The sequence below is a fragment of the Arabidopsis lyrata genome (assembly GCF_000004255.2).
Source record: "Arabidopsis lyrata subsp. lyrata unplaced genomic scaffold ARALYscaffold_3, whole genome shotgun sequence".
Taxonomy (NCBI): Eukaryota; Viridiplantae; Streptophyta; class Magnoliopsida; order Brassicales; family Brassicaceae; genus Arabidopsis; species Arabidopsis lyrata.
In genome coordinates this window covers 12,410,996-12,427,238 of record NW_003302553.1, presented here as the reverse complement: position 1 = coordinate 12,427,238, position 16,243 = coordinate 12,410,996, and the positions used below count along the sequence as shown (strand labels likewise).

At 38.3% G+C, this 16,243-nt stretch overlaps 4 protein-coding genes across 4 annotated transcripts; 3 read left to right on the top strand and 1 right to left on the bottom strand.

Annotated features, from left to right (window-relative positions):
* Positions 1-4,386: 4,386 nt before the first annotated feature.
* On the top strand, positions 4,387-5,741 carry LOC110229718. Its single transcript, XM_021030453.1, has 4 exons — positions 4,387-4,496; positions 4,570-5,132; positions 5,215-5,511; positions 5,591-5,741. Exons 1-2 carry the CDS (start codon positions 4,395-4,397, stop codon positions 5,086-5,088), a joined length of 621 nt encoding a protein of 206 aa, XP_020886112.1. The 5' UTR covers positions 4,387-4,394; the 3' UTR covers positions 5,089-5,132; positions 5,215-5,511; positions 5,591-5,741.
* Positions 5,742-6,968: 1,227 nt separating this feature from the next.
* On the top strand, positions 6,969-8,678 carry LOC9321748. Its single transcript, XM_021031966.1, has 4 exons — positions 6,969-7,274; positions 7,623-7,730; positions 7,840-7,944; positions 8,211-8,678. Exons 1-4 carry the CDS (start codon positions 7,154-7,156, stop codon positions 8,444-8,446), a joined length of 570 nt encoding a protein of 189 aa, XP_020887625.1. The 5' UTR covers positions 6,969-7,153; the 3' UTR covers positions 8,447-8,678.
* Positions 8,679-9,609: 931 nt separating this feature from the next.
* Positions 9,610-11,924, top strand: LOC9319641 (oleoyl-acyl carrier protein thioesterase 1, chloroplastic). Its single transcript, XM_021031965.1, has 7 exons — positions 9,610-10,195; positions 10,325-10,458; positions 10,545-10,658; positions 10,866-10,961; positions 11,041-11,128; positions 11,211-11,279; positions 11,366-11,924. The coding sequence occupies exons 1-7, from the start codon at positions 9,863-9,865 to the stop codon at positions 11,612-11,614; spliced, it is 1,083 nt and encodes a 360-aa protein (XP_020887624.1). The 5' UTR covers positions 9,610-9,862; the 3' UTR covers positions 11,615-11,924.
* Positions 11,925-12,036: 112 nt separating this feature from the next.
* On the bottom strand, positions 12,037-14,651 carry LOC9319640 (cell division control protein 45 homolog). The gene has a single exon (XM_021031964.1). It carries the CDS (start codon positions 13,971-13,973, stop codon positions 12,171-12,173), a length of 1,803 nt encoding a protein of 600 aa, XP_020887623.1. The 5' UTR covers positions 13,974-14,651; the 3' UTR covers positions 12,037-12,170.
* Positions 14,652-16,243: the final 1,592 nt, after the last annotated feature.

Below are 16,243 nucleotides of genomic sequence, written 5' to 3'. Positions count from 1 at the left end.
TCGGATTTTTTCTAGGTCTGTTTCTTTCAAATCTAGCTCACGTCTGATGTTCTAGGTAGCTCAAATCTAGCTCAAGTCTGATGTTATAGGTAGCTCAAATCTAGGTCAGTCTAATCGATTCTTGTTTTGCATGCCTCTGTTATTTGCGATTTCAGAACGATTTCATAACATTATTGTTTTTGTGGTTTGATTTAGGCGTATTTGAACAAAATTTCTTTAAAAACTTGGATATGTGCTATGTAATTCAGATCTTCTTTTCGTTATTGTCAGATAGAAATTGTTAATTCAATACCTTAATAATCTGTTTTTGCTATGTTGGATTCCGCCTTACTTGTGTTTACCCTAAACAAAACCAAACATCATAACTGGCATGTTCACTTGTGTTTCTTCAGACATCATAACTTGTGTTTCTTCTGACATCATAACTTGTATCTGATTTTTTAGTACTTTGAAAAAGAAACAAGAACTGAGCAGTGAATTGCGGGGACCAGTAACAGGATTAAATTGCATGTTCACTAAACTCATACTATTTTTCTGTGTTTGGTCCCATCTTCTTACTCTAGTGTTTGTCCTTTTTCCAGTTTTGTTTCTTACTGAGATTGTGTTTATCTCTTTCGTTTGATTGGCTAATTTATCAGGTTTAAAGTTCAGATTTTTTTTTTGTATTCTACCTTGTTTGTTGTCTGAATCTTGTTTTTATTGTTAGATCGATTAAGTTATTTTTTTTAGTCAAACTTTCAGTGATTCACTTTCTTGCATAACCTTATACTCACTCTATAATTTTGTTTTGCAAGTTTTGCTGAGTGAAATAATGGGACTTTGAAGCTTATCATTTGCTCTTATCATCACAAGACAGGTTAGTACCATCTTCTCTTACATGAGTTTGATTGTTTACCATGTTTTTTTGATTATAATACATTACTGTGAATGTCTTGTTGTGTATGCTACTATATATGAGGACAGGTTAGTACCGTATTTCTTGTTTCTAGCATATGAGTTTGATTGATTACAGTGTTTCTTGTTTTCAGTTTTATTTGTTTTAAATATGCTACTAAAGTTGAGTTACTGCACTTATCTTGTCTGATATTAAATTATTGAGATTTAAAACACTTAATCTAGTACATTACTGTTGATGTCTTGTTGGTTATGTTACTATATATGAGGACAGGTTAGTACCATGTTTCTAGTTTCTTTTATATGGTTTTTGATTGATAACCATGCTTTTTGTTTTAAGTTTAATTTGTCTTAAATATGCTACTATAACTGAGTTAGTGTACTTATATAATCTGATATTGAACTATTGAGATTGCTTTGATTGAATATTATATATGTATGAGTTATTTGTTTACTGGTCTGAATATATTTTGAGTTAATTGCTTATGGTATTAAAGGTTTATATTACGGTATCAACATATAATGTTGGACAAGGATTGGGTGCATCTTGGCAGGTAAGGACTTTAATTATATAGGTTAGGTTTCAGTAGGGGTTTCAGAGACTTTACTTCTTCTTTTTTTCCCCTTTTATTCTGCAATGAAGAGCTGATCCTGCTTATGAGAGAGGGGCTACAAAGTTTGTACGGGCTGTGGCTGCAGCTTTGGGAGACGTCGATATGATTATATGTCCTTGCATTGATTGTCGTAATATAGATCGCCACCTAGGTAGTGTAGTTGTTGATCATCTTGTAACAAGGGGAATGGATGAAGCTTATAAGATGCGGTGTGACTGGTATCATCATGGAGAATTGAATGCAGTGGCTGAAAGTGAAAGCAAACTAAGTCACTGGAATGACGAGGTATTTGAGTTATATCAAGCTGCTGAGTATTTGGATGAAGAGTTTGCAGAAAAGCTTGACTTGGCTGAGATTGCAGAGGGTGATGACAAGAAAGAAGATGAGTTTCTTGCAAAGCTTGTAGATGTTGAAACTCCTTTATATCCAAGTTGTGTGAACCATAGCAAGCTGTCAGCTATTGTGTCTTTGTTTAGACTTAAGACACAAAATGGATGGTCTGACAAGAGCTTCAATGATCTTCTAGAGACATTGCCGGAGATGTTACCAGAGGGGTGTGTGCTACACACATCATTGTATGAGGTGAAGAAGTTTTTGAAATCTTTTGATATGGGTTATCAAAAGATTCATGCTTGCGTTAATGACTGCTGCCTATTCAGAAAAAAGTACAAAAAGCTTGAGAATTGTCCTAAATGCAATGCTTCAAGATGGAAGACTAACTTGCACACTGGTGAAGTAAAGAAAGGTGTCCCATAGAAAGTATTACGGTACTTTCCGATAATCCCACGCCTTAAGAGAATGTTTAGGTCTGAGGAAATGGCTAAAGATTTAAGGTGGCATTTTAGCAACAAAAGCAGCGATGGAAAACTCCGTCACCCTGTAGATTCAGTAACATGGGATCAGATGAATGCCAAATACCCTTCATTTGCAGCCGAGGAAAGGAACTTGAGGCTTGGACTTTCCACAGATGGATTTAATCCATTCAACATGAAGAATACCATGTATAGTTGCTGGCCCGTTTTGCTAGTAAACTACAATTTGCCTCCAGACTTATGCATGAAGAAGGAGAACATCATGTTGACATTGTTGATTCCTGGTCCACAACAGCCCGGTAATAGTATTGACGTCTACTTGGAACCACTTATAGAGGATCTATGCCATCTGTGGGATAATGGGGAGTTGACTTATGATGCTTTTAGTAAGTCAACATTTACTCTTAAGGCAATGCTGCTTTGGACAATTAGTGATTTTCCCGCGTACGGGAATCTTGCTGGCTGCAAAGTAAAGGGTAAAATGGGTTGTCCTTTATGTGGAAAAAATACAGATAGCATGTGGTTGAAATTCAGCAGAAAACATGTCTTTATGTGCCATAGAAAGGGTCTGCCCCCAACACATAGTTTTAGAGGGAAGAAGTCATGGTTTGATGGAAAAGCTGAACATGGGAGGAAGAGGAGAATATTAAGTGGCCAGGAGATTTATCAAAACCTGAAAAACTTTAAAAATAGCTTTGGGAACTTGAAACAACATGCAAGTAAGAGAAAACGTGTTGAATGTACTGGATCAAGTTCTGATAGTGATGATCTATCTAGTGAGTCAGAGGAGGATGAAGAGGAAGAGGTAACAGTAGATGAGGAGGAGTTATCAAGATGGAAGAAAAGGTCAATCTTTTTCAAGCTATCTTATTGGCAGGTGTGTCCTTTTTTCATGTTATCCTAGTATTGTCTTGGATTTAAACAAGTAAACTTTGTGTAACAGTTTTGTTATTTTTTGCATTCTGGTTATAGGAACTCCCGGTTAGACATAACTTAGATGTCATGCATGTGGAGAGAAATGTGGCTGCGAGTATTATATCGACATTGTTGCATTGTGGGAAATCCAAAGATGGTCTAAATGCTCGCAAAGATCTGGAGGAGCTTGGTATTAGAAAGGATTTGCACCCTAAAATCAAAGGAAAAAGAACATATCTTCCCGCAGCACTTTGGTCTCTGTCCAAGACAGAGAAGAAGATTTTCTGTAAGCGGCTATTTGACTTCAAAGGCCCAGATGGGTACTGTTCAAACATATCAAGAGGCGTCTCATTAGATGACTGTAAGGTTACAGGTCTGAAATCACACGATTATCACGTGTTAATGCAACAACTTCTTCCGATTGCACTTAGAGGGTTGTTACCTAAAGGTCCTAGGGTAGCAATTGTGCGCTTATGCACATTTTTCAATCACTTGTGTCAGCGAGTAATTGATATGGAGCAGCTTTTGGCAATGGAAGCTGAGATTGTTGAAACCCTTTGCTTGTTTGAAAGATTCTTCCGCCAAGTTTCTTTGATATCATGGTGCACTTGACAGTACATTTAGGCAGAGAAGCTCGGTTAGGTGGACCAGTTCATTTCAGATGGATGTACCCGTTTGAAAGGTATATGAAAGTTCTGAAGGATTTTGTGAGGAACACTGCAAGACCTGAAGGGTGTATTGCTGAGTGTTATCTAGCTGAAGAATGCATCCAGTTTTGTAGTGAATTTTTGAAGAAGACAACCAATGTTAAGGAAAGTGTAGATAGAAACACTGAGTATGAAAACAACACTATACTTGAGGGGCGTCCAATCTCTGCAGGCATCTCACTTAATCTTACTGAAATGGAGAAAAAAATAGCCCACATGGCTGTCATCCAGAATATGGCTGTCGTGGAGCCTTATGTAGAGTAAGTTCCACATTTTGCTAGTTCATTCATTAATTATATTTAGGATAAATGTCTGATTATTTCTTTTTCACTTTTTCTTTTAACAGTGAGCACCTACAGCATCTACAAGACTCCAATGGAAGATGCAGACGTGATGCATCACTGTTATGGAGTATGCGATTAACATGTGCACCATTGAGACCTGCGATTAACATGTGCACCATTGAGAAAGCTGTTGGACATATGGTGGCCTGGCCATCTAGTTTGTGTGTTAATCTAGAAGAGGAGCTCCAACCAGAAGACATTGCAACCCTGGTAAACTTTATCACTCATTCTCATACTCATACATAGAAAGTATATGTTAACACTGGTTGAATGTGTTTGACAGGGATCAAGACCTAATTCTGTGAACAAGTGCAAGCTACTGGATTTGTCTTCATATGATGTTGTTGTTGCAGAAGGACGTTGGCAGACACAAGATGCCAATGCATTAGTTAATGGGCTTTCTCTCGGACCAGCAGCAGTGAAAATATTTGTGGATGCAGTGATTCAACCTGAGACATTTATATGGAGGCCAACGATTGATGTCATGTACCTTGAGGACTGTTTACAGTCTTTTGTAGCTTGGCCTGCCAACAAAGTTGTCTTTGAAAACCATGCAGATGCAACATGTCAGAAGTCTCCACTTCATCAGGCTTCTGCATCAACTCATCAAACAACAACAGAAAAGGCAGCAGCATCAGGAGGAAAAGCACCATCATCAGGTCCACTAAATGCAGCAGCTGGTTATAAGTCTTCTGTTGAGATATCAAAATCCGCAGCCACAACAAAGGAACAAAATCCGCAGCCACAGTTTCAAAATCTCTTGTTGAGAAGTCTCCAGCAACATGTTCAAAGCCTCCTGTAAAGAAAAGTCAGTTAGCTTCACACTCCCCTCTACGAAGATCTCCGGTAAATTTAGCAGATGTTGTTACTTACTGATTCTGGTTATTATTATACATGAATTAAACCTGTTTATATTGTAATATGGCAGCGTAAAACTGGAGCTGAAGTTATCAAGGCTAATCAGAAGTGCAAGTTAATGGATATTAGTGGAAAGAGGCGGGTGGTTGGTGAAGGACGTGTGCATTCAATCGACCCAGACCAAAAGGTACACCATGTTCGCTTGGGGGCAAATGCAGCTAGAGTTTGGGTAGATGTAGTGAAGATAGATGATGCAGCAGTTTGGAGGCCATCAGATGAAATCGAGTATATGAGAGATTCACTTGGTTCATCTATTGCATGGCCAATGGATAAGTTGGTCATCTATTGAGTAGATGAAGAAACTGGGGTAAGTTTTGTAATTACTGTGATGCTTGTGTTTTGCTTTTATATCTGCTACTGATATGAGACTTTGTTGATTGTTGCAGGGAATGAAGAAACTTTGGTCCAGATTAGGTAGTTTTAATTAGTTTAAGACTAGACTAATCAGCTTCTGTTATGTACTTTGGAATCAGACTTGTTATGTCTTTTGGATTTAGACTTTTGTTATGTTGAATGATTCTGTATAACTTTCTAACTTTTGAATTGGAATCAGACTTATGTTACAATTTATATTCAGACTTATGTTTTCATGTTTATATTATGCAAAACAGGTATAGAATCAAAATATATAGCTCTCTGAAAATATATATAATAGCAAAATTAAAAGCCATAATTAAATTAAGTATAGCAATTCTTCACTGTCATTGTAGAAAATCAGATATTATACCACAAAACATGAAGCTACGAAAACAAATTAAACAGCAAGAACAAATTGCTAACGTAGAAGAACCTATTATAGCACAAAATTTGAATTGTCGTTACTTTTTAACAAAAATTTCAGCTGCTATATTAAAATAAATAACAGCAGTTAAATAAAGCTATTGTATCTAAAACTATCATAGCATATCAAAATAATGCTATCGTAGGGGAAACACCTACCATAGCTGCCGATGTCACAGCATTTGTGATTTCGCTATCAATAACGTAAGATAGCAGATGGTTTGCGCTATCAATGAACGTTTTTCTTGTAGTGCAATGAGATACTACAGTGAAAAGATTCTTGTTTTAGTTTTCATCCTCTACTATACATACATGTCATATTACACCAAATAAATAGCATTTGCTTAGTACTTTTTACTTGGATATAAAAGAATCATTTGCACTCGGAAGACTCATACTATGGTTCCTTTGCACAAGGAACTACAACGGTAAATAAAAAAGAGATACAAGTGAAGTCTTGCAAATAATATATGTCTAAACTCTTGTTCTCGTGGTCGGGATCCGTTGCAGCCATTGTGGGAGAACAAACAGGGATAGGGGTATTTCTTCTTCGATGTATTTCGCATAAATCGGGCATCTTATCGGAATTTGACTGGCGGTGTTACATTGCAACTCAATGTGGGGCATAACCGTCCCATTGCGTAACTTAATAGATTGCACATTCCATTCAACAAAAATCAATTCATATTATTCCATTAATTTTATATGTTTGCTCGTGGTAATTGTGAACTCTCGGGAGAATCGATGACTGCATCAAAGATGCACTTGTTAGTACAAAAAAAAAAAATTCGATTTTACGGGATTTAACCAAACTGAACCTAAACCGAAAACTTAATAAAAATGACAACCAATGCGTTCTTAGGTTAATCCATAACCGAACCTAATCATTTATTTTGGTTCGGTTCAGTTTGGATTTTCGAATTTCGGTTTTTTTGGCCACCTATAAGAAAATCTCCTAAAAGGCTAAAAGCCTAAAACATGAAGGGCCAAATATCTATATTTAAACATTGGGGGAACAAAATGAAATATAAAAGAATCTTGCAGAGTAATTTATTAATTATGTAAGAGTTATGATCGGGTTCGAGTTAGGGTTCAATCTCGGGTTTAGATCAACCCGATTCACAACACCGCATTGAAATTGGAGTCTCTCAAGTTCCGTGGCGTCAAAAATGGCGTCAGGTGATCGGAAATCCCCAGAACAAACGAATCAACCGTTGTCTCCTCCAACGCCGATTGTGCAAGAAACCGGAACTCCGACGAAGCGTGTGTTGATCACTTCCCTTTTAGCAGGTTTCGCAAAGCTTCTTCTCTCTTTGAGGGTTTATTGTTACATTTTGTTCATCGCAAGACTTAGATACTATATAATGTGTTTCTGAGTTCATGTTCTTGTAAATCGATTCTGCGTAAATAGAACCAATCAGATTCTCGTTGTTGTTCTATAGCTTAGTTATTGGAGACCACATCATTAGTAAATAGAACATGTAAGACATGTAGCATTAGCATAAGTTCATATTATGGAGAATCCACTAGTTTTATGCTAATGAAGATGACGAATTTTGGCTTGGATTGACTAACTTATTGCGTAGAACATGTAAGAAATGTTGCATCGCGTTGTCTGAGAAGATGTTTAATGTGCAGGAGTAATTGGTGGAGGAGCTGGTTTAGTGTCGAAACACCGGATAGCTCATCCCAATATACCTACTGTTTACGCTACTAATTGTGCTATTGTCGCTGGTTGCTATTGCGGTATGTAATTTTCTTATGTTCCTTTAATCGCAACTAATTCTGTTATAGTGTTGCCTGCTTTTTTCCATTGTGTGATTGTCGCAATCTTTTTTTTTTTTGTTTTTGGTAGGAGCTCGTGAATCTGTGAGAATAACTCGAAGATCAGAACACGATGATTTAATGAACTCAGCTATTGGAGGACTTTTCAGTGGTGCTTTGCTTGGACGACTTCAAGGTTCGTTATCTTGAATTTTTCTGGCAGTATCTATTATACTGTCTTACTCATTCTTTATGAAACTCTTATGTCCCTGAAGATTTGGCTGTGTTAATACTCTCAAGTCTCAAGTCTCAAGTAGTCTGACCATGAGAGTGTGCTATTTGCTGTTACAATAAGAGATCACATCATAATAGCTCTGCCATCTGAATCAACTGGAATGAATCTTTCATGATTGTCTCTTTAGGTTATTAAGCTCGGAACTGACATATTATCGGTGTTTACAGGAGGTCCTCAGGGTGCGATTCGCTACTCTCTAGTTTTTGCTGCTGTAGGCACAGCATTTGATTATGCTTCCCTTAAAGCAAAACCAATGTTAGAGAGCTACCGTAACATGGAGTCATTCAAGTTACCTGAATGGTCTCCTATTAAAGTCCTCGACGAAGAAGCCTTAGCAAAGAAGAAAGCTCAGGAAGAGAAAATATTCCCCGAAAGAGTGCTCGGCAAATTAAACAAGGAATAGTCTTGACCAACTTAGATTATTTCCTTGTTTTTCCCCCATAAATTACTGAGGTTTGCATTTTCTTTCTGGGTTTGTTGTTTCGTGAAAGTAATTCCAGACCTTTTGGATGAGACTTGAGGAGGATTTTGGTTTTTCGAGTTTCCTCAAGGTAAAATTTTTCTTGAGACATAAGAAAACATCTTTGTATGTTGACCTACCATAAAGCGTATATATTCATGGTTTATTATGGGCATACTAAAAGTTCGAGAATTAGAAGACTTCTGGCTTACCATTGTCGAATTATAACGTACATTTCTGAATTTGAGCTCTGGTTATTATAATGCTTCTTGCTTTAATTAGTCTTGCACCTATATGAATTTTTGATATTTTTCTTTGATTACATCAGTAATCTGGATTAAGTCCGACTAATTTGATGGGAAAACCAACCCATCGTTAGACATATCCATCATATAAAAAACCCCAAACCGGGTCAAAGCCAAAAACACGAAGAACCTACCTGCAATTCTTCGATACAAGAATCAAACTTCGAGTTTTGCGTGTTTACGGCATGAGACCCTATCTCCAAACATTTTTGTTGGTATCAATGTTAAGTTTTTATACTATTTTCGTTTTGATACAAATAGCGGTAAACACTGAAAAACTATAATGAGAAAGGAAAAGAACAAGACAGGACAACAAGTAGACACTAATTCGAACAAAACTAGGTAAGAAACGACGAGATGGAAAAGAACCACCACAATGAAAAACAATTGTAGAACGCAACATAAACTCAAAATTGCATATGTCCAAACTTTTTTTTAGAAACTACTACATTTGCAATTTATGGGTTTCTTCTAGACTATACTTGTTGTTTAGTTAACGTTCTAGACTCTACCAATTGATTTATATATTTAAAATCGTGTGATATTGGTTGAATCGTCCGACATAGTTGGTGTATAGTGGTTTAGAAATAGATACTAAAATGTGTGAGTTGTTATGAATTATACACTATTACTGATGCGTAATAGAATGAGCAAAAAAAAATCTCAACAACAACACAACACATGTGGCGAAGAAAAAGTCTTCACTCTTCAAAAATTTACAAAATCAAAGTCACGTGATTAAACCGAGAAGACAGGGAAGACACGTGCTTTGGCTATATTACAAAAACAGAGCACCACAACAACACAAGCCAGGCTTTTTCACATTCGTCTTTGACAATTGTCCAACAATGGCTTTAAATGGCAAACTCGTAATTTCAGACTCCACCAAGTGGCAATTTTAAAAGTCTTGCTTTCATTGTTTTGTCTTTCTTCTTCTTCACCTCGGACCCATCGGAGAGATACTTACTACAGATTCATTTCCGAAATTAAAAAACCGAACTTTCTCGTGTCTTCTCTCACAATCTCTCTGTTCCATTTTCCTCAATTTCGAAAGATGTTGAAGCTTTCGTGTAATGTGACTGATTCTAAGTTACAGAGAAGCTTATTGTTCTTCTCGCATTCTCATCGATCTGATCCGGTGAATTTCATTCGTCGGAGAATCGTCTCTTGTTCTCAGACGAAGAAGACGGGTTTGGTTCCTTTGCGTGCGGTTGTATCTACTGATCAAGGAACTGTGATTCAAGGTTTGGGTACGCTCGCGGATCAGCTCCGATTAGGTAGTTTGACGGAAGATGGTTTATCTTATAAAGAGAAGTTTGTTGTTAGATCTTACGAAGTTGGAAGTAACAAAACCGCTACCATTGAAACCATTGCTAATCTTTTACAGGTCAGATTTGAGTCTTTGTGTGTGTGTTTTGTTGTAAAGCTTTGATCTTGATGATTGGTTTTGTTGTTGTCTTTTAATCATCAATTCGTTATGCAAAGTATGAATCTTTTTGGTGAATTTGTTGTGTAGGAGGTGGGATGTAATCATGCACAAAGTGTTGGATTTTCGACTGATGGATTTGCAACAACACCAACTATGAGGAAATTGCATCTCATTTGGGTTACTGCAAGAATGCACATTGAGATCTACAAATACCCTGCTTGGTATTTTGTTTATCTATTTGTTGTGTGTTTGACAATAGCGAGGAGGAAATTTTGAATCTTTTAGCTTCTTTGTTTGGTTACTACAGGGGTGATGTGGTTGAGATAGAGACATGGTGTCAGAGTGAAGGAAGGATTGGGACAAGGCGTGATTGGATTCTTAAGGATTGTGTTACTGGTGAAGTCACTGGCCGTGCTACAAGGTAGGAGAAAATTAGCAAAGTTTTGGACTTTGCAGTGTTGCTTTCTGTATTGGTTAGGGACCTTCTGTTTAGTATTTGTGCCATGGACTTATATTAGACATGGATATTGGAGTTCGTTACATGTTTTGTGTTAGGAAATACGTTGCGGTAACTTGGATTTATTAGCCTGTTCTGATTTCTTGTGTGACATTTGTGTTATGGTCTCAGCAAGTGGGTGATGATGAACCAAGACACAAGACGGCTTCAGAAAGTTTCTGATGATGTTCGGGACGAGTACTTGGTCTTCTGTCCTCAAGAACTAAGGTAAAGGACACTTTAGTACCAGGGCAAAGCTTGCTGGTCAATGAATGAATGCTAACTATTTTTTCTATGTATCTTATAGATTAGCATTTCCGGAAGAGAATAACAGAAGCTTGAAGAAAATCCCGAAACTCGAAGATCCGGCTCAGTATTCAATGATTGGGCTTAAGGTACAAACATTAGTATTATAGGACTCTTTCTCCAACTTTAGGCTTCAAAATTCCTTAAGGCTTTGTGATCATGTTTTTGCAGCCTAGACGAGCTGATCTCGACATGAACCAGCATGTCAATAATGTCACCTATATTGGATGGGTTCTCGAGGTAAGTCACTAGGTTTACAAGAAAAGCTCAATGTGCTTAAATGGGAACTTTAGTAATCATATGATCTTGTTTCCTGGTAATGACAGAGCATACCACAAGAAATTGTAGACACGCACGAGCTTCAGGTCATAACTCTGGATTACAGAAGAGAATGTCAACAAGACGATGTGGTGGATTCGCTTACCACTTCTGAAATTGGTGGAACCAATGGCTCTGCCACGTCTGGCAAACAGGGCCACAACGATAGCCAGTTCTTGCACCTCCTGAGGTTGTCTGGAGATGGTCAGGAGATCAACCGCGGGACAACCCTGTGGAGAAAGAAGCCGTCAAGATAAGAAATAGACAATCTCTTAAGCCATTTTGTTCTCAAGTTTCCATCATCTCAACGAAGATTTCGCTTCACGAGTCTGAGCTGGTCTCATTTTTTTCTCTTTCAAATTTGGGTTAGAATAGAGGGAACCAGATTGTTGGAGTAATCTTTGTTGAACTTGATTATGTTTGTTCATGTTTTTGTACAAATTTTGGGGATTTAGCCAAACCCATATCGTCTTTGGTCTTGTCTTGTGCCTGCGTGTATTTCTAATTTATCCTTTCCAAACACAAACATTGTTCACCAGATGTTTTATATAAACAGAGTTTCTTTGACATCAGATACCTCAAGAGGTAAGAGTTGTTGGAAACTTTAGTCCAGTTAACACCAAAAGAGTCAAGGACCTTTCACATAAAACTCTATGGTTATTTGATTAAACAAGTTACATGATTGATAACAGATTCTGCCTATTACACAGGCTCGTAAAAAATGAAAACAGTGAGATAAAAACTGAAAACTGTAAAAGAAAACACATTGAATCGAAGAACGATAAGATATCATGAGTCCTTCCTATTCCTATGTCAGAGCTTCTCAGTTAATCTAATCATGAAAGAGTTAACTGCAGAAGCATCCAAGACAATCCATGAAGACTCGAAAAGCTCGTGAAAGTAATCAGCTCTACTTTCTTGAGCTGCCTTTCTGAAAGCATTGCCAAAAGCGTTCCCTCTGACTGCCCCGAGCCTCGGTTTCCCACAAACTCCAACCACGAGTAACTTCCCAGGTTGTTGAGATGCACAGGCACAAAGCATCGGTTTCATCCTAGCTCCTTTCTCTCTCAAAGCATCCATTAGAAAGTAACAAAATTTTGTTAAGGCCTGAGGATATCCCAAATACTTAGCATCCATGGAATCTTCAATCTTTACCCATCTGAATTTCCTACCACTTCGGATGCATCCAGTTTTGGTGATTGCTGCACTTCCTTGTCTAAGAATTGCTCGTTGAACCTTGATTGCTTGTTGCATCCCAGACCGAAGTTTATCCAAATTGTTCAAAGACAGAGCATCATAAGCTTCGCCAAACTGTTTTGAAGCAGAGGAGCCACCTGATCCAAGAAATGATTCAAGAAGTGCTGTAATACCATACACAACATCTGCAGCAGAGACCCTTGAGCTATAACCATGAAGCCTCAAGAAACTCCGGTAGTAGAAATCATTAAGCCCATATTCTGGCAAAAACCGATCAAACTCTTGCTTCATTTTCCTTTTCACCTCATGGCTCATGTATGGAAACTTTTGCTGGCACTCGATAAGCGCAAATCCCATACGTGCTAGAAGAAGCTTAAGTTTCTTGATGCCGTTATCGCTCCATGTCTTCAACTTAGTCGCAATGTATGAAGAACAAAGCATAGAGTCAAACAACGTCCACTCCCTGAGAAGCATAAGCCTAGGCTCTTCTTCATAAGAGATTCTCGAACAGTCAGGTGCTCGAACCTTGGTTCCATCTTTCAAAGTAACAGAAGTGATCTTATCTATATTCCCTGAGCTATTGATGTGTTGTTCAAGCTCCATAACCGCAGCTTGGTATCTTTCATCAGTCAACCTCTCATGAACAAACTGATCAGTCAAAGCAACACAAGCCAGCCACAGCAACTCATTTGTGTTCTTCCTCAACATATGAGATAGCTCAAACAACAAACATCCCGATGGCTTCCCATGAAAAGTCCCCATCTTGTAATAATCCCTCTTTAACTTCTTGAAAACCTTCACACCATCTCCCATTTTTCTCCTCTTACTTGGCCTATCACCATCTCCATCATCATCATCATCATCCTCATCTTCCTCTTCCTCATCTTCTTCCTCCTCCTCCTCCTCATCAGATTCACCCCCTTCTTCTACATGTAACTGAAAGCTCTCGTTCGCCAATTTCAACACATCGAAATCATAAGCCAAATCAGCTTGTCTCTCATCATCATCAGTATGAAGAACAACAACTTGCTCATTATAATCACTAAGATTATGCAAATGAATAGGCCTATGACTATCAACAACAAAAACACGAGCCGCGGGACCTAACTTCAACACGAGCTTCAAATCACGGTGACAACCCCAATTAATCAACAGTATAGTAACAGGAGGAGACTCAGACGAAGTAGAACACAAACCAGCAGGACCAGCATACTTGTGAATCTCCAAAAAAGACGATACAGGGAAACAAGAATACTGAATCGAATCTGATTCGAGGATATGAGTAATAACCTTAAGCGCACAAAGTGAATCAACATCAGATGTTGAAGGAAATATCAAAAGTGGATTCTGTGAAGATAATGAAGTAGCTGACTCACGAAGCTTCGCGTAGAACGATTCTACTTTCTGAATCCTCACCATATCCGTGAAATTGAAGTAACCCAGAACGGAGAATTTGTAGATCCAGATGTGAAAAATCAAATCCCTAATAAGAACCCTAGAAATGGCGGACGATTCTATCGAAGCAGTGCCCAGAAATTATCTAACGGAGACCATTAATTTTTCACCAGATTTGACGCCAGAATAGGATTGAGACCAGAAATCAAATCAACAGCCAAAGTACCTGAGATTTGGGTTCTTCTGGGTAGCTTTAAAGTCAGGAACTTTGGATTGGTTTCTCTCTTCTTCGGCTTCTTGACGAAGATTACAGGAAGCAAATGGAACAAAGAGAGAGAGCGAAGAAGAGAGCGAGGAAGAAGAGAAGAAGAAGAGAGATAGAGAGAGAGTGTGTTCTGTGGAAGGTCAAGATCTGAAGGTAATTTGATTTCTCTCTTGTGGTAATGAAAATTTGAAAGCTTTCTCATTTTCGGGTTTGAGTATTTGCCGGCGAAATCTTGAAATTTCGAAATTTTTTTGATCGACCGCCAAAAAGTTTTGACGATGGCGCTGAACCTGAAAATGAGGAACAGAGGAAAGGATCTTGTGTAACGCAGCACATGAGGATGAGTGAATCTGGACCGTGCATTTATTCAACTTGTATAAATAATCGACGGTCGATAACTTTTGTTCTTAATCCCAGTCAAAAAGTCAAATAAACAATCAACCAGCTGTGTAATTATCTTTTTTTTTTGTCATCTGATGGATTATATTAATCTCAAAGGATAATAGAAGTTTACAAAAGCTATTGAGATATAGCAAAAGAGAACTGCTACACTAAGCATCTTAATGGGAAGGGCCTTTACAAAAAATTATTCTCAACAAAGAGCAGCAATAGGAGCAATACCAAAAGCATAGACAGAGGATTACACTCTCTCATTTTCGAACAAAGTATTGAGCCAAAACGGATGCCACGAAGCTACATAGGACTGCAGCCTGCACTCCGAGGTTACACTTTTCGCGATGAGACTAGCTCCTCTGTTTGCTGATGAAGAATCCACCACCAATCTCCAATCCTGAAATAGCCCCAGGGCTCTCCAAATTTCACCTGCATGATATCTGAAGGAAGGCCAAGCATTTGGTCTCAGAACTGCACCAACTAACTCCGACTCCTCACACGCAAAAATAACCTGGTTTAAGTGGTGGCTATTGATGCTTTCAATCGCCCAAATCAGACAGAGTAATTTGGCCTCATCCTTAACGATGACGTTTGAAAAAGCTCTTCGGCTGTGAAGCAAAACATTACCATGTTCATCCCTTAAAACCCAAGCACCGCCTGCCAAAGAATTTCTTCTCGACCAAGCAACACCTACATTACATTTCAACCAACCCTGGGAGGGGGCAGTCCAAGCAATTACACTCTCCACAGAAACTGCAGATGCAAAAGTCTCTTCTTCCTGACTTGTGGACATAGAAGAGTCCTCTCTTTGAACAATCTGGGCCAGAAACCATTCCTGCACATCAGATTTAATTTTCTGAACAGATTCTAAAACTGTGAATTTTTTTCCTTCAAAGAAAAAGAGGTTCCTGTTTTTCCAGATTCTCCAAATGATCCAAGGAAAACTTTTCCTTAACTCACTTGGCCATTTTTTGTTGTCTCTGTTAATGAGGAAATGGTGAATGAGAGAAAAGAGAGACCCCGAGTGCATCCCAAAGTCTGGCATTGGGTAATCCGACAAAGCCCAAATCTGTCTCGATAAAGTGCAAGTAAAAATAGCGTGCTCAATAGATTCTCCTTCAAGACCGCAAGACTGGCATCTAATGTCCACTTTTATACCTCTATGAGAGAGTAAGTCAGCAACAGGGAGAGCTCCACTAAGCATTTTCCACAAGAACACCTTGATCTTTGGATCGGTTGATAACTTCCAAACCTGTTCCTTAAGGGGATTTAAGGAAGGCTGAACTCCTGCCACATGAATAAGCGAATTCTCATTGGACTCAACCGCAAGCCAATAAGCAGACTTAACCGTAAAATCCCCACTCTTGTCGTGTTTCCAAACCCAAAAGTCATCCACAGAAACAACAGGCTTCACTGCCTTTATTTTCCTAACATCATCAGGGAAAAAATGTTCCTCAAGCTTGTCAATATTCCAGTCTCTCCTAGCAAAGTCAATCAGATCTTTTACCTTTAGGCCTGGATCAATGAAATCATTCTTAATCCAGGGAGCTCTGAGGCCATCATTATCATCAAGCCATCTATCAACCCAAAAAAAAAGAGAGTCGCCATTCCCCACCTTTTTCATAAGACCCTTACA

Excerpts from the sequence above, each read along its gene's own strand:
- LOC110229718 (XM_021030453.1), top strand. The coding sequence starts at position 4,395 with ATGTGCACCATTGAGAAAGCTGTTGGACATATGGTGGCCTGGCCATCT. Across the intron at positions 4,497-4,569 it reads CAGAAGACATTGCAACCCTG|GGATCAAGACCTAATTCTGT; the intron begins GTAAACTTTATC and ends TGTGTTTGACAG.
- LOC9321748 (XM_021031966.1), top strand. The coding sequence starts at position 7,154 with ATGGCGTCAGGTGATCGGAAATCCCCAGAACAAACGAATCAACCGTTG. Across the intron at positions 7,275-7,622 it reads GATCACTTCCCTTTTAGCAG|GAGTAATTGGTGGAGGAGCT; the intron begins GTTTCGCAAAGC and ends TTTAATGTGCAG. Across the intron at positions 7,731-7,839 it reads TGTCGCTGGTTGCTATTGCG|GAGCTCGTGAATCTGTGAGA; the intron begins GTATGTAATTTT and ends TGTTTTTGGTAG.
- LOC9319641 (XM_021031965.1), top strand. The coding sequence starts at position 9,863 with ATGTTGAAGCTTTCGTGTAATGTGACTGATTCTAAGTTACAGAGAAGC. Across the intron at positions 10,659-10,865 it reads GTCACTGGCCGTGCTACAAG|CAAGTGGGTGATGATGAACC; the intron begins GTAGGAGAAAAT and ends TTATGGTCTCAG. Across the intron at positions 10,962-11,040 it reads TTCTGTCCTCAAGAACTAAG|ATTAGCATTTCCGGAAGAGA; the intron begins GTAAAGGACACT and ends TGTATCTTATAG.
- LOC9319640 (XM_021031964.1), bottom strand. The coding sequence starts at position 13,973 with ATGGTGAGGATTCAGAAAGTAGAATCGTTCTACGCGAAGCTTCGTGAG.